The 22,538-nt window shown below is 38.3% G+C and overlaps 2 protein-coding genes across 2 annotated transcripts; both read right to left on the bottom strand.

Annotated features, from left to right (window-relative positions):
- Positions 1 to 2,806: 2,806 nt before the first annotated feature.
- Positions 2,807 to 4,288, bottom strand: LOC110224733 (F-box protein At1g11270-like). Its single transcript, XM_021011583.1, has one exon. It carries the CDS (start codon positions 3,987 to 3,989, stop codon positions 2,862 to 2,864), a length of 1,128 nt encoding a protein of 375 aa, XP_020867242.1. The 5' UTR covers positions 3,990 to 4,288; the 3' UTR covers positions 2,807 to 2,861.
- Positions 4,289 to 6,894: 2,606 nt separating this feature from the next.
- LOC9301807 (serine/threonine-protein phosphatase 4 regulatory subunit 3-A) lies at positions 6,895 to 14,086 on the bottom strand. The gene is made up of 23 exons (XM_021034875.1): positions 13,751 to 14,086; positions 13,284 to 13,364; positions 13,094 to 13,193; positions 12,933 to 13,017; positions 12,798 to 12,847; positions 12,258 to 12,337; positions 11,858 to 11,917; positions 11,485 to 11,584; positions 11,312 to 11,389; positions 10,923 to 10,990; positions 10,678 to 10,746; positions 10,502 to 10,576; positions 10,334 to 10,420; positions 9,873 to 9,934; positions 9,594 to 9,671; positions 9,361 to 9,454; positions 9,120 to 9,242; positions 8,587 to 8,792; positions 8,378 to 8,486; positions 7,876 to 8,007; positions 7,696 to 7,800; positions 7,382 to 7,611; positions 6,895 to 7,290 (listed from the first exon to the last, which is right to left on the bottom strand). The coding sequence occupies exons 1-23, from the start codon at positions 13,781 to 13,783 to the stop codon at positions 7,146 to 7,148; spliced, it is 2,250 nt and encodes a 749-aa protein (XP_020890534.1). The 5' UTR covers positions 13,784 to 14,086; the 3' UTR covers positions 6,895 to 7,145.
- Positions 14,087 to 22,538: the final 8,452 nt, after the last annotated feature.

Genomic DNA, 22,538 nt, shown 5'->3' with positions numbered 1-22,538 from the left:
TCATTTGTGTGTGAATGTGAGGCCTTATTCCGATTGAGCTTGGTAGAAAGTCTTAGGTCTGTAACGACAAGGATAGTATCTCATGTAGTTATGGTTCACGTTATCTGGACCAGATAGGACTAGGTGGGTGCTTAATTCTGGGTTTGGGTTGTGTTTAAAAGAAAGAAAAGGTTGTGTTCATCATTGAAAGAAAAGGAAAGGGAAAAGAGTCCTAAGGAGAAGTAGCTAAAGTAAGAGAAGTCTAGTAAAGGATTTGGGTGTGCTAAAGTAAAGTAAAAAGGGTTCTGTAAATAGCTTAAAGAGATTGGGCAAAAGCCTTGTGTTTATAAGAAGAAAGAAAAGGGAACCCTAGTTGTTAAAGAATCCTAATCCGCTAGACAGGGCAAAGTAAGAAAGCTTCTCCTAGGATAGAAAACAAAGAAAAGAAAGGAATGATTTGAGTAAAGTCTGTAAATGCTTTGAGTGCAAAAGGGTAGAGTTAAGTTCATGTTCTGGGATTAGAAATAGGACCTCCATTTGAGTTGATATTGATTACATTCTGGGTAGATGGGGTCTTATCCTTGTATGCATAACTTGATACTCACCTTTAGCATTCTACTAAAGCTCAATCATTCTTGAGAGATCCCCTGTTGCGATTTAAACCAGATCTTTAAGGGACCATCTTTGTCTCTAAACCTTTATCCTTTAGCCAAATGTGTTCATATACATTGCATAGTATGATTCACGGTTCCTACTTAATAAATGTTAAAGGGAATGTGCAGATTTGAATGCTTGATTTGATTAAGGCAGAGGTTAGGTTGAGATGTGAAGGAGATGGCTAATGTTTTTAAGTAGAGATCAGTCAACCTTGCACTCTAGAATTAGCAACCTGGACATTGAATTCACTTACTCTATATGCATGTTTTGGTTCTGAGTCTCCACCTTCAAACCTCTTGTCCAGCTTGGTTCTATTTGTTTGCTTGAGGGCAAGCAAGAGCTAAGTTTGGGGGAGTTGATATCTCTGTATTTTACCTATTTTTAGCACACATTTCTTATACATTTAGCTTAGTTTCCTCTCTGTTTCATTGCATTAATAGTCCTTTTTATAACATTTTCATCACTTAGTACGATTTGCATTGCATAGCATAGCATGTTGCATATTGGATGAGTTTCAGGTACTTTGGAGCTTATTTAGGACTTAATGGAGCAATGAGGAACCAACACGACCTTGGAGCTAGACTCGGGATCGAGTTGGAGAGGATTGAAGTCGTTCAAGATCACCCGGGAGCAGACTCGACGTCATGGCTCGATGACACATCGAGTAGGACGCCAGGAAGCCGACTGGGAGCAGACTCGACCACACGGACTCGACGTCACGTCGAGTTGGACGTCAATGCGCCACCTTTGAAGATCACATGGACTCGACGTGGCAGGCTCGACGATACGTCGAGTTGGTCTCCGCCGACTCTCTATTTTGTCTTGTAGCTAATTAGGGCAACCTAGTATTTCCTATAAATAGGGGTACATGCTATTACCCAGCGGATATTCCTTTTACCCAGCAGATATTCCGCTGCTCTCTCATAAACCCTAGTTTTTGTAATCGTTTTTCCTGCTGAATCTTTGAGTTTTTGCATTTCTTTTCTTCATCAAAGTTGTAGATCTCTCTCTTATCTATAACATACTTGCTTTTTAATGATTTCTGGGTTTATGCAATTTTCTGGGTTTTTATGCATGATGTTCTTCAGTGTTCTTGAGTAGTGGATTAGGGTTCTTGAGGATGGGTTAGATTAGGTGTGGAATCCTTAGTATATTTAGGTGGTTAAGTGTAGAATTGCTTGATTTCCCTTCTGGTTTTGTAGATCTTAATGCTATTTCTTCTCTGATCAATTGGAAATTGATCTCAGACATTTCCACACCCACAAGGTGTTTGATGAAATGTCTGAACAAACTTTTCCAGAGATTTGCATACTCTAGCCCAAGAGATTGGATGTTTAGAATGCTTATTGACTTTATTAGATTGAATCATAATGCCTGCTAGGTTATATTTCTTCAATGAGAATTGAGTATGAAAGTGATTTAGCTTGAGAATCTCTGTCACGAGAGTGGATTGATTTGTATTTGAATCTATTGTCTAGGGATAGCTTGATTGAGTTTGTTAACCACCTAGGTAGATTAAGGAGACTGCCATAATCGATTACCCCATTCCTCAGGACCTTTTTATCTCTATTGTTTTACCTATTCTCTGTACCTATTGCTTGCTTGTTTATTGCTGCTTAGTATTGATAGTTCTTTCTCTTATGCATGATCACTCCTGTTCAGTAGTTCTATCGTTTTTATGCATGTTCGCTTAGGATTGCTAGATAACAAACCTTTATTCTGCTTGGCTTGACTTAGTTATCTCTGAGCATATCTTGATTGATAGTGAGAGCACCTGATTGGATTGATAACCTCTTATACTGCAATGACATGAAAGTATATTAGGGTAATTGATAGTAAAATCCTAGTATCAATTCACACCATTAGACCCAATGACCAACCACGACAGTGGTGGAAAAGTTCTGCATGGAAGAACAATTGATAATACTAAATTGATTAGTTTGCTTTTTTCATTGAAATAGTTGTTAGATATATAAAGTTCTTCAAATATGAGTAAATACGATACAGATCTTTACTTAACTTAGTTCTATTATGACGAAACCAAGGAATTGTTTGTATGATGTAGAAGTGTTTATAGAGTCAAGATAATAGCTACTCACTTCCAAAAAACCGAAACGACAGATAGTTAATTATTATGTATCTTGTTCCGAATATAACAAGAGGCCATGAGGAGAAAAAAATCAGCTTTAAATTACAAAATGAAGTAATGTTGGATTACAATAGTTTCAAATTGGTAGTACAGAAAATAAACTTTGGAAATAATAAATAGAAAACCCAAAAGTGGTAGGTCTGAATACAAAATCATAGGATTTGGTACGGAGATCATGTATCACCACAGGTTGTTTCTCCACTGGTTGAAAGTCCTCACGAGCATGAAGTAATAGCTTATTCTTGTCTAGAATCGCTATCGGAAAGAGTACGCATTTGGGTTCCCCGAACCAAGAAAAAGTTTTGGTGAGATCTATGGAACACATTTGCTTCCATGTGCCTGAAGAGTCAAACAACCATATGACTTGGATGGGCCATTTTTTCTCAGATACGCACAAGCGGTTATCAAGGATGCACATGTTGACATCAAGTGGGTTAGATACATGGGGAAAGGGAGTTTTAGAGATGACTTGGAAAGTTTCGGTGTGAAGATCAAGAGATAATATCTTGGTTTCTTCTTCACATGCGGTGAACCAGTAAAGTGACCCATCTAAGTACACGGGTTTATGGTAGACAAGAACCCGAAGAGGAGAAGCAGGGACAAGGTACCTCCAAGCGTTGGTGCTAAAGTCGAAAACTTCACAAGTAGTAACGTTGTCTAGGCCATATTCAGATGAATTATATAACCAAACCGGCTTGTATATGCCCCTGACTTTATCTTTACCGAATCCAAGCTTATGATTTGGGGCACGAAAATCTCCTTTATTAAGTCTGTCCATGCGGAGCTGTTGAAAGCTGGAAAGAGGAAAACTTTGATGCCATCTAGTGGCGGGGCTGATCACGAAACCCGGTGTGGAGACACAATAGAGACATACGAGGCCGTCACAACTACCATAACAAACAATGGAGCAACTAGTAGGGAACTTGACGGTAGAAACTATTGACGACCCAAACACAATGCTCCTCGGAGCTTCATCATCTTCAAGGGAGACGAAAAGGACATCTGGACCTCGTAATTGCTTACGTCGGATCAACTGTCGTTTCCAATTCTTGGATAAACACTTGAATCTCAGCAAAGATTTCCCGGGAAGTCTTTCGAGGATGAGCTCTACAACATCGTATGGCAGCAATTGCACTTGCACACTAGAGCGATGCCTTTTTAATACAAAACTCGAGCTCGAGCTGGAGCGATGTCTTTTCAGCATTGTGTCTTGTCTAATTGATCAAAAGAGACGAGGGCTTTAAATATATTACTATAGGCGAGCTCGAGCTAGCGATCGGGAAAAAAATGGAAAATTTCGATATACAAGATCTAAACAAACGTTTGGAAACGAGAAGATCGAAGGAGCGTGCTTGGATTCGGAGGAATTAACGGGAAGATGAGCCAATTTGAGAGAGACGGAGAGTGTGTGAAAGCGGCGCAATGCGATGAAGACGAAACAACAGACGACAAAAGTAGTATTCTTTAACTCTTTTCTTTTATTTTCTCTCAAGCCCTCCGCTCCTTTTTAATTTCCCAACTCTTTCCTAATAGTAATTTGTTTTTGCCATCATTTCCTTTTTATTTTAATTTTTATATAATTCTAATTATAAAAAGAAAATACAACAGAAACACTAATCTATTTTGATACAAAAATATATATTTTACAAAAAAATACCTAAATTGTTTTATATAGATGAAGATATATAAAACTATAAAATTGAATTGAATAATACTGTATGTATGAAATTTCATAGTTTGGATTTATTTGGTTTGTAGTTTACTTGTTTTTACTATAAGATGCAAATAAGCGCTTTATCAATACAATAATAACACTAAGAATCTCTCGAGGCCTGACACCTCAACATTTTGGGCTATTCTCAGCTTGACACCTCATTAAAATCATCATCCAATTAAAACATTTCGATTAATACACATCAGCTCTCCAGCTTGCCACATCAGCTTACCAGCTTGCCACATCAGCTTTTATTATTATTATTATTAATAACACATCATTTAAAAAACACAATTTTATCGCAACTCTTCATTAAAACATTGACGGCTACTTTTTTCGTTGACGGTTATTTTTTCGGTTGTATATTTTTTATCGCAAATTTTCGTTAAAATATTGACGGTTACTTTATACGTTTGCGTCTTTTTATCGTAACTTTCCGTTAAAATATTGACGGTTATTTTTTCTTGGTTGTGTCTTTTTGATCGCAACTCGTCGTTAAAATAACTACGGTTACTTTTTTCGTTGACGGTTATTTTTTGTTGTTGTGTCTTTTTATCGTAACTTTCCGCTAAAATATTGACGGTTATTTTTTTTTGTTTGTGTCTTTCTATCGCAACTTTTCGTTAAAATATTGACGGTTATTTTTTTTGGTTGTGTCTTTTTGATCGCAACTCTTCGTTAAAATAATTACGGTTATATTTTTTCGTTGATAGTTCTTTTTTCGGTTGTGTCTTTTTATCGTAACTTCCCGTTAAAAATATTGACGATTACTTTTTTCGGTTATGTCTTTCTATCGTAACTTTCCGTTAAAATATTGACGGTTATTTTTTCTCGGTTGTATTTTTTTTATCGAAACTTTCCGTTAAAATATTGAAGGTTATTTTTTTCGGTTATATCTTTTTATCGCAACTCTTCGTTAAAATATTGACCGTTATTTTTTTTCAGTGATGGTTATTTTTTCGGTTGTGTCTTTTTATCGCAACTTTCCGTTAAAATATTGACTGTAAATTTTTTTCGTTTGTGTTTTTTTATCTGTACTTTCCGCTAAAATATTGACGGTTATTTTTTCTAAGTTGTATTTTTTAAAATCGCATCTTTTCGTTGAAATAGTAACAGTTATTTTTTTATATTGTGATATATGTAAATATTTTTCAGCAATTATTATACTTCAAAAATCTTAGATTATTTATGTTAAAATTATTTTTGCTACACGAGCATGATTTGAAATCATAGTAAAAATATTTAATATGCCTTTTGTTTTTTTTTTAATAATTTTGTTACCATTAGCCTAGTGAAGTTTGCAATTGCATTTTGACTTATCTTGGATTTATGCTCTTTTTGTTGTTTGTAAATTTGGCGAAAACGTCACAAATGTTATTCATTAATTGGTTATTATTAGTGATCTATTTTATAAGAGTATATAATTTAGCATAACAAAAAGTTGAGAATAAACTCTGCATTTGTGATTTATGTTTTGAATGAAGGTGATCTCACGCCGGCTCAAACACTTGATCTACTCTATTGCAAGAACATTAATGGTAAATATAAGTTTAGAGAAAGAAAAGGAGAAAGATGGGATTCCAAGATTCCTCTAAAATGTTAAGAACCGTATGATCGTCATGTTGTAACTGTTTATCATTAAACATTCTAATTTTAAGTCATGAACCAAGTTATATTAACCAATGTTTATGAATTATTTAGCCTATTCATTTTAAAACCCATAACGTAACAAAGCATGGTGCATCTTTTTTATTTCTATATTTTCATAGATTTTCGTAACTTGTGTTTAGTTAACTTTATCTAATAAGTTTTTCAAGAGAGATTAATGTCTCTTGTGGTCGACAGGCTGATTGATTTCAACAGTAAAGTCAAAGTAATAAACTTTCTTATTCTTTCATGTTTTTTATGTTATCTTATATCCTTAATTTATGTAGATAACCTTGTTTGTATTTCTTATGGCAAAACAAAGATGAAGGATATGTCGTCAAGTTCTTAGACAAGTATACAGAATTGTAATTATATTGTTTACAGTAAACATACATTCTTTAGATGAAGGGTGTGTTTTTTTTTTCAAATCCTTTTTCTTTTATTTTTGTTGTAATTATATTGCTTTGGTTTTGATTGTTCAAATAAAAAAACTTTTTTAAAAAATACCCCGCAGCATAGCGCGGGTGTCGACCTAATTTTTGTAAAAGCTTGAGTTGATAATCTATTGGAGAGGTAAATGGTAAATTTCGACATTAAAAAAAAAAGGAATTATCAAAGATACTCCAAACAAAAACCCATTACCTATAATAAAATCTGAAATCTATACACAGTAGTTTCATAATTATCTTAAATCCTCAGTAGTTTCAAAATTCCTATCACAATCAGAAAGAGTTTCTGACCTCCTATGTATGATGAAATCATCCAAGTCTCTATTAAGAAATAGTAATTTCATTTTCACAAAGAGTTTCCCTTACAAAATGCAATTGCATACTCATTTATACCTCTATTGTGACTATACACAGTTTCTTCCTTTTGTGGTTTTCATATTTCCTCAAAAATCCTATCAATTGGTCGAGAATGTTTATCTCGACATCTCTTTACATCTGCTTGCTGTATTTTTTCCATCTAAAACTACTGCTATATATGGTCATTAGTTCCTTAGAGTTCTCCAGGTTCCTTAGCTTCGCCACCTTGTTCTGGGGAGTTCTTGTTTCCTTCACTTGTTGAACTGAGCTTCTGTCTTTTACGCTTCTCTTGCTCATCTTCGTCATCCTCATAATCAACCAAACCTCCAGACCTCTTGCTATACGATTAATAGAAAGCAGAAAGCAAATGCATTAACTATAGTTGTTGCTTATGATGAATTTCTATCGAGAGAGACCCGAAAGAAATACCTCGGAGAAGCAGAACTTGCAGCTGGGACATCGGGATTATAGGGCTCATCTTCTTCCATCTGTGTACTAGGAGTAGAACTTGCAGCTGCGACATCGGAATTATGGGGCTCAGCTTCTTCCATCTGTTGACAGGAAGCAGAAGGTGACTTTTCTTCATCCAGAGCACGCCCATCTTGTCTCATATCAGATTGATCATCAGTGGTGCTCTTTGGTCCCTTCCTTTCTAAGCACTGAAGACAACATTGACACACATTGTTAAACAAATAATGTGTAGGAAAACTTTTCAAAGTAGAAGTTAGATCGAAGAATGATACCTTCTCATATTTTGTTTTGAAATCCTGGAGGGAAGGCAGGTGCTCAAATGGAGCTAACTGGTCCCAAAATGTATCAACTACGTATTTGACCAACACTGCATTTTTCTGCACACAGAACAGTAATATGTACATAGGAACACCCCTAAGAAACAGATGAAGAAAAGGATGAAAAATAGGAACCTTGCGTATGTGCTCAAGAAGCTCCAAGACAGCAGAAGTCAGGAGGTTGTCCTGGTGACCATCAGCAACAAAAACATCTATAATCGGTTTCAGCGTGTTGCTCTCAACAATGTAACTCTGGACATTATCATCCTGAAATAGAAGACTATTTTAGAAATTGCATAACATACCTAATGACTTATTGTCATCCGAGAACCTTTTCTAGCCAATAATAGAATCAATATTCATGTTAATGCAAGAGAAAAAATATCAGTTTTCTATAATATGACATGCGACACTGAACTGCAACCTTACCAGAGTAATTTTATGTGATGACTTTGAGTACACATGTTCACAAGAATCTTGAACTACCATCAAAATTATTAATTTTTAAATACAAAAGACCTCTGAGCCTAAATTTTCAACTAATTCAGATAACCAATAGTTGTCTTATCAATTTCATTCTCAAGAGAGAATGCACAGATGAGTCTATAAGAAAAAAAGCTGATCGAAGACTACTTACATGAACAGAGAGGAGAGTGCGGACAAATCGAACAGCCGCAGCCACTAGGGGTTTTTCCTTTCTTCGTGTAAGAAGCAAAACCTTTTCTGTCAAATTGTTATGGAGAAAACTGCATGTAGCAGACAAGAGAAGAAAATGCACAAGAATATTAGACGGCTACTGTAGTGATACTAAAACAGAAATAATGTGATAATCATCATATAGGTTACTTTGTCCTGAATGGATCCAGTTGAACGCAAGAGCACAGCAATTGACAAATGTGCAATAGGACTTCCGGCTTTGCCCCACGATTGCTGCCAACTCTTACGAATGCACCTTCAGATGTATCGCCAGGTCTTTCAGGACATGAGGCCATTATTAAATCAACTAATTCAGGTAGATGCTTCTCACAGAAAGTATCCAAAATCATCCCTTGCTGCAAAATTGAAAAAATTATCAAAGAATTTTGAATAGAAATCATGCTGTATTGTAGAAAAAAAAAAAGAAGGAGAATTATGGGTCTTATACCCAACATTCTATTAGATATGTATCGAAGAACTATCATTACAAGACAAACAAAAACTAACTCTGTGTGGACTTCAGAAAAACAATTTTTAAAAATTTCTTCTGCTAATTGATGCGTGCAACTATAACCAATCAGAACAGAAATGCGAAGTCAGGAGAAAAATAGCAGCGTGTTCTTGATGAGCTTGTTTGACTATGACTTTTTCATACAATGCTACATATAAAAAGAGGAGAATACCATCTTCTTCTGCTTATCAGAGAATTGTACATTTTGAGCTCCACGAAATTCCAATACATTTTGAATAATGTCCACAAACAGCGATTCCATCTTATCACCAAAATCTTCCATCATTCTCTTAACCTATTGCACATCACGAAAACCAATAATCACTCCATTCTAATATAGAAAGATACAGGAACAGCCTCGTAGCTAAAAAGAAAAACAATCCAAAAGAGAACAAGAGTTAAGGAAATTATACCAAGAGACCAAGGAGGGGAGTTTCCGGTCGAACAACATAAGAGCATAAGAGCATAAGAGAATCTTGAGCCAACACAATACTAAGAATTTCGGCCCTGCACCCATCAGACAATAATTATCTTGAGTATATAACTAGAAAATTATGTATTTTTTTATTTTCTCAAGAACCCATCAGATGAGACTGAGAGCATAAGACAATAATAACTAAAAATTCACGACCAATCTATCATATACCCCATTAATATGAGTTTCTTATCTGGACTCTTCAAGATTACTGCAATGATGTCAAAAAGACCGTCACTGATAAGTTCCCTACAAGACAAATAAATAGACAAGCACCATCACGTAAGATACAGAAATTGACAACACTCTCAACTGCACTGAATTGATAATCCACAAATGATAATGCTACAAAACCATCACTGCTGTCCCCAAAAATCACAAATGAATCATGATCCATTTCAGAAGACTAATTCTCAGTACCAATAGAATTAGTTTCTGAAAAGTACATACCTCAAGACCGATACCTTCTTCGTGCTCTTGCATAAACTACAAAATTCGTGCAAGAAGTGCACCTATTTTTTGGAGAATAAAAACACATCAGTCTAACTCACCCAAGAAACAATATGGTTTTGGCGAAGATATATTGTATGCATCTACACAAGATTAGCTCTAGTTTCTTGACAGAGACATCACTACTGTCCCCAAAAATCTCTAAATTAAGCTGAATTCCCTTCATTGAAGTTTGACTACGGCCAATGCCTCAATATCTGAATAGGCGTACAGACACAAATGATTGGAACTCTTTCATCTAAGAACCTTAATGACAGGACCCTGCCCAAAATCAGAGAATCTTACCGACAGAACCTATACATGGATTTCAACTAAAATAACTATTTTCATACATTACTCGATGAATAACAAAAAGACCATATTCTAAAGAAAATGATGGATGCATCATGAAGAGGAGATACCAAATTATTCCTTGATTCGTCAGATGTAGAAGGTGACCGTAACCGTGCAAATAACTCTTGGATGTCATCCTTCAGCAGTGTAACAATCTGCAGAACAGTCATTAATAAAGCAACGTATGGCATGCATTCAATGCGTTAAGTTTGAGATTGTTTATTTGGATGACTTACAGTAGCATTGTTTGCATCGATTACTGAATCTAGGTTTGTGGTTGTAGCAGCATCTACTACATTCGTCAAAACATCCTGCAAAAAATTGAGAAAAAGGTGAGACCAAAAACCACAGAAAAATAAATCAGTAAAATGTTTTCAGGAGAGTTCACTAATAGAGAATAAAAAGATTGAACCTTCAGAAAACCAAGTCTGTATGTTTGGTGTATCTTCGACAGAACCAGGGCATTCTTAATTGGTATAGCCTGCAAACAATAGTGGGGTTTAATAACCATGTTTTCAAGTTAGAACTATTTCCACAAAAATGCTACAGAATGTGTCACCAGTATTTCTTATTGAAATAATGTGTTCCCTAAGCTCAGTTTGTGCTAACTGGACCAGAATTACATGGAATCATGAACACTCGAGAATATTATATTACCTCCTTAAAAACAGCATGCTCCCTCAGCATAGTCTGTTGATGTTGAGACTGGGGAACATCGGGATCATCTGTGAGGAGAAACAAAAGACGCAGCATTCTCTATGAAGAAGGCATGAAAAAAAATGCATACATTGGCCTATAACATTTGCGGTTCCAAGTGCACACCCTAATAACATGTTAATTAGAGAAGATAGCAAAGAACAGTCCACCAAAGAGCACGTAAACTCTTCACTCTTCACGGTGAGAAGTTCTCAGTACAAGTCCACATGACATAATTAAACGCTCACATCTATCCCATAGATACAACACAGCTACATCCTACTGGTCATGCCCTTCGTCGTCACTGAAAGTTATAATGATCAACATTCGACCAAAGTCTTGAAGCTTACACTCAAGGCACCCGATAATTTTCATGAACAGTTGATCCCCTACAATAATCTCCAGGATCTGAGAACTGTTGAGCGAAACTGCAGAAGAATAGAAACGGGAAATGCTACTTATTACATCAAATTTAGAAGCTTGAGTAAGGAAAAATGATGTTTAGATGTATGCGATTACTAACTGATTCCTTTGACAATTTTGAATATCATGTGAAGGTCAGCAACATCTTTCACGTTATCACATGAATCAAATACATCCATCAATTTCTGAAAGAAAGTAGCCTGCATCAGGTATCAGGAAAAAAAGTAGGCTTCAGTGTCAGTTCCTTGAAAAAATTAACAAGAGTAATTACAGCAGTATAAAAAAAAAAAATGTTTTGAAAGCATTAACAAGAATAATTACAGCAGTACCAAAAAAGCTCAGTTAACAAAACCTGTGCTTGGTAAAAGTATGCCCAGGGAGAAAGAAATTAAGGTATTACATTAAAAGAATGAATACTCATTTCTTTCATACAAAAAGAAACAGTAGAACTTTGGAATGCACTTAATACTTACATCCTTCAGAATAAGTTCGGTTAGTCGCATCTGATCTGTGATGCAATTTTCAGTAACAACCTGCAGGGAATAATGAAACAAAGACATTAAGTCCTCGACAAAATAGAGACCTAGAATGCAAAATCAGGACAACGCTTAACACAAGAAATTTTCAACATATTAATGCATTGAGAGCGTAAATAAAGATGAGAACAAACAACAGCATTTCTGGGAGATACAAATTATCAAAAGAAACTTTGAAAAATCGATAGTACTCCAGACGATGAAAAGACAATGAGAGTAATAAAAAAGGAGGCATCCAAAAGTTGCAATTATCAACACAAAGGAGACATGTAAATAAGGGTAGAGCTCCAAGCTAATCACAAGCAAAGAAAGTACAAGATCATTATTATCTTTGAACCTTGAGTAGTAGGGGAAGATTAGAACGGTTGACATCAGGAAGCTCCTTCAACTCACTAATCACATTGTGAAACGCTTCGCCTGCTCAAACAAAGATGATTATGTTGTCAAATACAAAATTTGTGACCATTACATAGAAAAAAATGCTTGGAAAGCGATCAAAAGTTCCAATCATCATGGACGTCCTAAAACAAAAAGGTATTCAAATACAACATTCATAACTACTATAAAAAAAAATTAATGCTAGTAATTGATCAAAAGTTTCATCTTCATAAAAGTTCTGAAACAAATTATTTCCTTTCAGATATTCTAAAGTCTAACTGTTCACAGGTGGGAATTGAGCAATTGGCCACAGAAATCTGAACCAACCTAGGTAAACTCAAACTCAGTCGGTCAGTCCAATGACACATTGAACAGACCATATATACATATAATAATAAGAAAAATGAAAAAGCATGTATCAAATACAAGCAGACTGATATGAAAGTTTGACAAATACTCAAAACTTTTAAAATTTATTTGGTCAGGAAAAATCTCTTACTGTGCAGAGAATCGAAATGTAGGATTCGTTGCATACTGGATATTTGATTCCTGCATAGGATGAAGCACCATTTTTGTAGTCAGTAAAATGGAAGCTGCTCTAAAAGAAGACAATAGATATTTTTTTGTCACTCACCATACGAACGTGCATCCCGCAGTCTCTTGAAAGCTCAAAGCCAATTGTGCTGAGTGTTTTGGTTCACTCCATGAGATAATTGAGTCTGTACATTGATACAGATACCACTTATGTAAACTGAAGATACAATAGTTAATAAAACCACAACACACAAAGGTTACCTTCTTGCTGCTTGTAGATATTCTCAGAGCTGATGTTGTGTACAAGCAATGTCGAATTATCATCTTCATCAATTACATAAAGACCGAAATCTCCCGATCGCTGCATGTTTTAGCGTTTCCATTTAGTTATTTCCAGAATGCGCACTGGAGAATTTTTGGCCGCAGGAGGGATCCAAGAACTAGAACAAACCTCCATATAATCCATAGTAACGTGTCCAGTTCCTTGATCATCCCATTGACCATCTTCATTCAAACGATAAACCTTCACTCTCTGAACAACAATAGTGACAAGCATGAGATACAACAGTGTAAGGAGAATATAATGGTTTCTGAATCCATGTAAATGACCACAAAATCCAATTGGAAATGAACTCATGAAACTCAAAGATCTTCTCAATGAAGGATTCTTAAGCACATAGTATCAGTTATATCCTCTCCTACACTACCAACAAAACGCAAATCCAGTGAATCCAATCTTTGAGATCCTCTAAAAACCTAGTCACGATTCGCGAGCAATCAAATTCGCAATTGAACCAAGAAAGACCAATACATTACTAGTGACGATTCGCGAGCACTGAAATTCTCAGTTACATCCTCGCGCAGACTAACGAACGAGAAGATAAGCAACTAAGCAAAGATAAGAGCTAAGAGACACACCTGCATTGAATTGGTGTTTCTCGGAGTGGCCATAGCTAACTATCACCACCGTAGATACCCAAATCGATCCGGTAAAGTCAGTACGGTGGTCGGAGGGAGCGAAATTTAGGGTTCTTGGAGGAAGAAGAAGAAGAGATAGAGAACGAAACGGAGTAGATAGAGGCGGGAGATTTGAAGTTTCTTGAGGTAGAAGAGAAATCAACAGAAACTCGAAACCGCCATTAACGTAGAACCAAGAAACCTTGACATTGTTCTCTCTAGTTTCTCTCTCTTCTCTCTCTGTGTGTTTTCTGTTATTTTTGCTGCGCACAAAGCTTTTTCTTTGACTGGAGAAGAAAAAGAAAAACAAAATTAAGCCAAAGAAAAAAAAGAGAGATTTATGCATCGAATTTTAAATCCGTCATATTTAAAATATACTAATAAGTAATAACTAATCTTTCGTTTCGTGTATTTTGTCTGCGCAATTAAGAAATATTTAAAAGAGAAACTTATTAAAAATTAGTTAAAAGTATATTTGTTGCGTCGCAAGACTATAACTAAGCTCTCGAAGTTCACCATAAGGACTTCCCGCACAACAAACTATGAAGACGGGCTTCAACACTTAAGGCAATAACAAGATAGTGGAACTTGGCCTTCTCCGAAAATGATGCATCTTTCTCAAATAATGTCTTGTCACGGGTCTCCCGGATGAACCGTAAGATAATCGAGAACCGCAAGACCTTTCAACGCCAACTAACAAGTATTGAAGCCAACCAAAGCTTAATACTACGGAATAATACCAAAGAGCTCAACCCCAAACTAACATAGAGTAAATTAGTCGAGGAGGAGAAGCATAAGCCCAAAAGAGGGAGACAATAGCCCAAACAAGGGGAGCAGACGACCCCAACACCACAAATGCTAAAACTTTATAAGACATTTGCAATCGATGAGGCCTAACAAACACCAACGAAAACCTACAACTAACGGCCTCAAACAGACAAAGCAAATTCAATCAAAGACCATGGAGCAAAAAGGCAACGCAGATGTGGAAACAAACCGAGAAAAGAGACCGAAGAAACCACGTCGCAGGTCCGCTCGATTCAAAGAGAACCAAGCCGCAGAAACAGGAGCAGGCTCACCAAACACAACCTAAGCGTCTGACCACCACAGGAAAATCAGAACACAGGCCACGACATAAGCCCTAAAACTCCTCTTAAACACCTAAGCACACCAACGCTTCAATTCCGACTCCATAGCCGACCATGACCAGCCGTACACCTCAGATCTGAGAGACCACAACCACAAGCCCTCCATAGCTCGATTGAACCATCTGTTGAGCCGCAAACTACGCCGCAAAGGAAAGAAAGGCTAAAGACACGAAGAGGAATCCGGCGGTGGCATCAGAGGCACACCAACCGCCGAATTCAACCGGAACCACCACACCGATCTAGATCTGAAACAGTGTTTACTTTATCTCTTGGGGGAGAGAGGAACGAAGAAAAATATCTGAAACAATAGCCACACCGCACCAGAGTCGACCCAGATCCGTGTAGTTTTTTCTCCTTTCTTCACTTCTTCTTGCTGCTTGATACTGTGATGGTGATTCGTCTCGTTTGGTGTGTGAGGTGTTTTCCGGAGTGGGAGAGGTTGGAGGCACGTGGAGAGCAAGATCTGTGAGCGGTAGTGTTGGTTTGGTCGGATCTAGAAGATGAAGACGTGCGACGGGATTTCCGCTGGCATCAGAGCTTGATCTTCAATTCAATTCCTAGATCTACTTCTCCCCTTCGTCGCTCATGTTCAGAAGCTTTGGTATCTTTGGTCTTTGCTCTCTCGTCTCTCCTCTTCTCTTCCGGCGTCTCCTTGGTTTTTTGACCTGCCTTTGTTACGAGTCCTTTCTCTTCTCGGTTGTTTTAGTTGTTGTTTGTTTTTGGCTTTTGGTACTTGTTGTTGGTGGGCTGTGTTGGTATAGTCTTTGAAATTGTTGGGTCATGGTTGCTCTCTGTTATCTCTTGAAAGCTCTGGGGATTGGTCATGATTGCTAGTTTTGGATAGCTTTCGTATTATTTCCTATTTGTTCGTTGAATCTTTTAAGTTTGTCTCCTTCCACCGCCTCTAGTTTAGATTAATAAGTTGGTTTTCTCTCTTGGTCTATTACTTTTCTGTTCTTGTAAGGCTAACCTCTAGTGGGGATGCAAAGTTCTAGATTTAGACTCTTGTTAGAAGACTAGGTGGTTAGGATTTAGATTCGCGGCGTTGCTCATTGTGTTCGGGATAATCGTTTATAGTTGGGATTTGTCTTCGCGGTTTCCTCTATCCTTGGGTCTTCTCCGTTTGCGGTTGAAAGTTCTCTAGTTCGTGACCTTTGAGCTTTTAATTCCGCGATTATTGTTCTCCTCCGACTTTCCCGCTGATTTCGAGAGCTTCTTTTCTTGACCTTAGTATTTCTTCTTGTGCTTCCCGTGTATCGGGCTTTAACTTCCAGGGATTTCTTTGTTTTCCGCCGGCTTTGTATTTCGAAAATGCATTCCAAAAATGTATTCCACCATTGTATTATATATAATGAAAATCTTTCGGTGAAAAAAAAAAAAGAATATGAATGATGGGCGAAAAAAAAAGAATATGAATGATCACCTTACCTATTGGGCTTTACATTAAAGTTATTGGGCTTTACATTAAAGTTATTGGGCCTTCTTTTCGTTTGGGCTTTTGCTCGTGTTGCTTATGTGTAGGAGAATTCTTGTGTTGTTGCAAAGAGAAGGGGAAGTGTGCACTATGTTTTCGTTTGGAGAATATGAATATAAGTACATGCACTAAAACTGAATTGTTGCATGAATTTCGAGCCTTTTTCTCCCTAGAACTTGAAGAGCTCTCCCTTATCTCTAGAAACATCGGCCTCACCAACAACCCGCGTACTTTTGGAGTCTGTATATCGCTCGCAAGTATGCTCAAATTGGGGCAAACTTGCGTCTATACTTTTCGCTTTCTTAATTGTAGTTGTCTTCTCATTTATATTAGTTATGTGGTGTTTTTTTAATTGTTTGGATTTTCAACCCAATTTTGTTAACAGTATATTGATAATACATAACTGGCAAAAAGGCACATAAATAATATGACTAATGTTGGTTTAAGCTTGAGAGAAGCTTAACCGGAGGATTACTTAAACCGCAAGTCTTTGGTTTTATGAGAAGATAAATGTAAATCCTCTAGGAGTTATCTAGAAGGATCTTTGTATTTTCCTAATTGAGATATGATTAGGTCATAGGGTTTGTTATATAAGGACATATCGAGTTGTGATATGACTTGTGTGGTTTTAGAGAGTTTGAGAAGTGATTGAGAAAGGCTTAGGTTTTGAGGGAGTTTCCTAAGTAATAAAAGAGAGTTATTCTTTTGTTTTGTGTTCTTGATTACTTCTACAAACTAGACATGGTATCAGAGCCCAAGATTCAAATTCTGGTGGACCTAGAAAAGTGGATACGGACATACCTCAAACCCGAGTAATGGGGGCCCGAGAAATGGGCTTATTATCGGTCCGAGTGAGGGATCGAGGAGGTGTGTTAAGATCCATGTTGTTGGTGTCGGATCCCGCACCAGAAGTCCGGGACCAACCAAAGATTGCCACGTAGACAAGAGGAAGACCCATAAAGGATAAAGCCCGTCGGATCAGTGAGCCAAAGGAACAGTCGAAGTGGGTATCACCACAAGTAGAATCCGAAGTGACTGCATTTCGGCATGAGTCTGGTATCGAAGTCTCGGTTGAGTCGGTTTAAGGAAATTTGGGCCAAAAGGCGGGGCCCATGAAGATCAGAGTCAACTCAAATTCAAACGTTGAAGCATTAAAGCCAAATATCAAAACGGACACATTTAAGAGAGAATAATTATACTTAATTAGCCATTTTAATGTCGTTTTCTTAGGTATAAATAAAAATGCCAATGGCCATGTAAGGGGGGATCTTCCTCTCAAGAAAAGAAATAATATAGCAATTTTCGTAGCAATTTATAAGTTTTTACATATTCATTTTTGTCCCTCAAGAGTAATCTTTCCCACTTAATAAAAATACTTGAGTGTGTGAATCCGACATCCACACTTTGGCGCCGTCTGTGGGGAAATAGGATTCTTGAGTGGTCAGATTTTTCTTTATTACGTTCCGAGATAAGCAACAATGTCCGGAGGAGACGCCGTTGAGACATCATTGGCCGAAACCCTCAAAGCTATGCAGCAAACCATGTCGGACATATCACAAAAGTTCTCGGATGTGGAAAAGGCCGTCGATACGTTGCAAACATCCCAGGTATCTCTTAGTCAAAACGTCAGTACTATACAAACTCGTGTTCGCTCTTTAAGTGCAGGAAACCTTGTGGGAATCCGAAGAGGGATATTCAACTCGCCAAGTTCCGCTGCACGAAATGAAACCAGCGGACAAACAACTCCCGGTGCTACTAATAATGTAGTTCAGACGTTGGAAGAAGAGACACAGCTCGGAGATGAAGAACAACTTGCAGCTCAATACGAGCAGGAGAACCTCGACCAGTTCGAGACCATGAGGAAGGTTAGCCAGGAATTAAAAGAAATGAAATCAAAATTTCATCAAGCTACAAGTTCGGAGCCAGACATCAATCGAGTCATTGAAGAAGCTAGGCGAACACCTTTCATCTCGCGAATTGCAAGTTTGAGGATCAAAGATTCCCGGAAACTCAAGTTGGACCCTTACAGCGGATTGGAGGATCCAAAAAGCTATCTCGCAGCTTTTCTGATCGCTGCTGGAAGAGTCGAATTGGAGGAAGCTGATGAGGACGCAGGTTACTGCAAGCTTTTTTCGGAAAATCTATGTGGCCAAGCTCAAATGTGGTTCACCCAATTAGAGCCGGGTTCGATCAGCAATTTCGACAAACTATCAGCCGTATTCTTAAAGCAATATTCCATCCTTATGGATAAAAGCGTTTCGGATGCCGATCTTTGGAACTTATCGCAAGGATCAAATGAGTCACTTCGAGTTTTCATCACCAAGTTCAAAGGAGTGCTGTCAAAGCTCCCAAGAATCTCACAGCAGTCAGCTTTATCTGCCCTACGAAAAGGATTGCGACATGATTCAAGGTTTAAAGAAGACTTAATACTTCATAAGCCAGACACAATTCAAGATGCACTCTTCCGTGCAAACAATTGGATGGAAGTAGAGGACGAGAAAGAAAATTTTGCCAAAAGAAATAAGCAAGAAAAGCCGGCAATCACCGTCCCTACCAAGAAGTTCGAGCCTAGGGAGAGCAAAGGACCAAGAAAATTTGGGTCGCAAGCCTTCAACAGTACTGTCGGAAAGCAATTCCAAGGAAAAGGAAGGTCAAACACTTGGGTCCGCGATGAAAGTTTATATTGCGATATTCATAAAGTAACCGGACATTTAACCAAGGATTGTAGTGTCCTTAAAAGGCACCTTGCGGAGCTTTGGGCCAGTGGAGATCTTTCCAAATTCGATATAAAAGATTTTGTGAAGGAATACCACGAAGCAAAGGAAAACTCCAAAGATCAAGATTCCAAAAGACCAAGGTTATCCAACGTGGAAGAACCAAGGAGTTCGAAGGGTAAGATCAATGTGATTCTAGGAGGCTCCAAATTTTGTCGAGATTCGATAAGTTCCATCAAAAAACATAGACGAAATGTCTTACTCAAGGCAAGCTTGAGCGAAGAAGTTGATTTTCAAGGTGCCTCAATATCATTTAACGAAGAAGAAACGCGGCATCTCGAAAGACCGCATGATGATGCTCTAGTCATTACCCTTGATGTTGCTAACTTCGAAGTATCAAGGATCCTTATCGATACAGGCAGTTCGGTCGACTTGATCTTTTTAAGTACTTTAGAAAGAATGGGAATCAGCCGAGTAGACATAGTAGGACCTCCATCTCCATTAGTTACGTTCACAAGCGAGTCAGCCATGTCTCTCGGAACAATCAAGCTACCGGTCCTTGCCAAAAAGGTATCGAAGATCGTGGACTTCGTTGTCTTCGATAAGCCCGCAGCTTACAACATCATCCTCGGGACTCCCTGGATTTATCGAATGAAAGCAGTCCCCTCTACATACCATCAATGTATCAAATTTCCAACATCAAATGGGGTGGAAACAATTCGGGGAGATCAAGAAGCTTCACAGGCGTGTTACCTAGCTAGCCACCGTTTGAAGATCCAATAGCAATTAACAAAGCCCGCAAAAGAAGGACTAAGGCAAAAATTTCCTAGTGGGCAGGAAAAAGAGGATGTAGTAGTCGAAGTGGTATTGGAAGAAGACAAACCAGATCGGAAAGTCCGAATTGGAGCAACTTTGACTGGCCAAATAAAAGAAGCTTTGGTCGAACTTTTGAGGAGAAACAAAACATCGTTTGCGTGGTCAGCGGCGGACATGCCTGGTATAGATCCAAATATAATTTGTCACGAGCTAAACGTGGATCCGAGCTTCAAGCCGGTGAATCAGAAAAGAAGAAAGCTCGAAGTGGAGCGAGCCAAAATAGTAAATGACGAAATGGATAAACTTTTGAAGATAGGGTCCATAAGAGAAGTGCAATACCCGGAATGAGTAGCAAACACTGTCGTTGTCAAAAAGAAGAATGGGAAAGATAGGGTTTGCATCGATTTCACAGACCTAAATAAAGCATGTCCCAAAGATAGTTTCCCGCTCCCATATATAGATCGACTTGTAGAGTCCACCGCTGGGAACGAGCTGTTAACATTCATGGACGCCTTCTCGGATTATAATCAAATAATGATGAACCCCGAAGATCAAGAAAAGACGTCATTTATCACAGATAGAGGTATCAATTGTTACAAGGTAATGCCTTTTGGTTTGAAAAATGCAGGAGCAACTTACCAACGGTTGGTTAACAAAATGTTCCACAATCACCTCGGGAAGACAATGGAAGTCTACATAGATGATATGTTGGTTAAATCGTTAAAGAAAGAGGATCATGTCAAACATTTAGAGGAATGTTTTGATATTCTCAATAAATATCAAATGAAGCTGAACCCGGCAAAGTGCACATTCGGAGTCCCATCCGGAGAATTTCTTGGCTATATTGTGACAGGAAGAGGAATTGAAGCCAATCCAAATTAAATTAACGCTTTTCTAAATATGCTATCTCCAAGAAACTTCAAGGAAGTACAACGGTTGACTGGGCGGATCGCGGCTTTGAATCGTTTTATCTCAAGATCAACGGATAAGTCGTTACCTTTCTACCAAATCCTAAGAGGAAACAAAGGATTCCTTTGGGATGAGAAGTGTGAAGAAGCTTTTGGGCAGCTTAAGGCATACTTAACCACTCCACCCATATTGTCTACGCCAGAAGTGGATGAAAAGCTTTATTTATATATATCAGTTTCAAACCATGCGATTAGTGGAGTCTTGGTTCGGGAAGACCGCGGGGAACAGAAGCCGATTTACTATGTAAGTAAGTCAATGACGGATCCAGAAACCAGATATACAATGATGGAAAAACTCGCACTCGCGGTGGTGACCTCGGCTCGGAAGCTGCGCCCGTATTTTCAATCCCATCCGATTGAAGTATTAACCAACCAGCCACTCCGAACAATACTTCATAGTCCAAGTCAGTCCGGACGTTTGGCGAAATGGGCGGTGGAATTAAGCGAGTACGACATAGAGTTCAAAAGCCGGATCAGTATGAAGGCTCAGGTCTTAGCAGACTTCCTGACCGAACTACCAATACCTGGAACGATAGAACAACCGGAGAACCAAACTTGGAAATTACACGTAGATGGGCCTTCAACAAAACAAGGATCCGGAGTGGGAATCAAGTTGGAGTCTCCAACATCAGAAATTCTAGAACAATCATTCCGATTGATATTCAATGCCTCCAACAACGAGGCAGAATACGAAGCCCTGATTGCTGGACTTCGATTGGCACAAGGAGTTGGTGCTAAGGAAATATTGGCTTATTGCGATTCGCAATTAGTAGTTAACCAGTTTAATGGAGACTATGAAGCCAAGGATTCAAGAATGGAAGCGTACCTCGAAGTGGTGAAGGATCTATCTAAAAATTTCTCGAAATTCGAATTAATCCGCATACCTCGAGGGGAGAATACAACTGCGGACGCACTTGCCGCATTAGCGTCAACATCAGATCCTGAGTTGAAAAGAGTTATTCCAGTGGAATGCATTTCGGAGCGAAGCATTCAAGACAACAAGGAAACCCTCGTCGTTACAAGGTCTTGAGCAGCGGCACGTGACCGTGGCGAACCAGAGATCGAACCTCCACACAACAAACGGAGGAAGTCAAGGGGATCCAACACATCTGACAAGGAACCCGTTCTCTTAGCAGAAGATGTGATTCCAGAAACGATATTAGAAACCGAGCCGTTAATCGAGGAGAATGTTCTTGAACCAAACGAACTTCCCGAACCGGAGCCACGAGTATTTCACAAGGTCGACCAAATTCCGGCTAAAGACTGGGGGGCTGACTGGAGGGAGCCAATAAAGCACTACATTATGACAGGCAAGCTCCCAAAGAATAAATGGCAGGCCAGAAAAATGAGAATCGTTAGCGCGAAATTTTGTCTGACAAAAGACACATTGTATAGACGAGGTGTCAGTGACCCTTACCTATTATGCATTTTTGGGCCCGAAGTCGAAATCATTATGAGCGAAGTGCACGAAGGATTATGTGGGAGTCATTCATCAGGAAGGGCTATGGCTTTTAAAGTTAAAAGAATGGGATATTATTGGCCCACTATGATCACAGATTGTGTTAAGTTCGCCCAAAGATGCAAGCGCTGCCAACTCCATGCACCATTGATCCATCAACCGTCGGAATT

This window comes from Arabidopsis lyrata (assembly GCF_000004255.2).
Source record: "Arabidopsis lyrata subsp. lyrata unplaced genomic scaffold ARALYscaffold_8, whole genome shotgun sequence".
Lineage (NCBI taxonomy): Eukaryota > Viridiplantae > Streptophyta > Magnoliopsida > Brassicales > Brassicaceae > Arabidopsis > Arabidopsis lyrata.
This window is presented reverse-complemented; position numbering and strand designations above follow the sequence as displayed.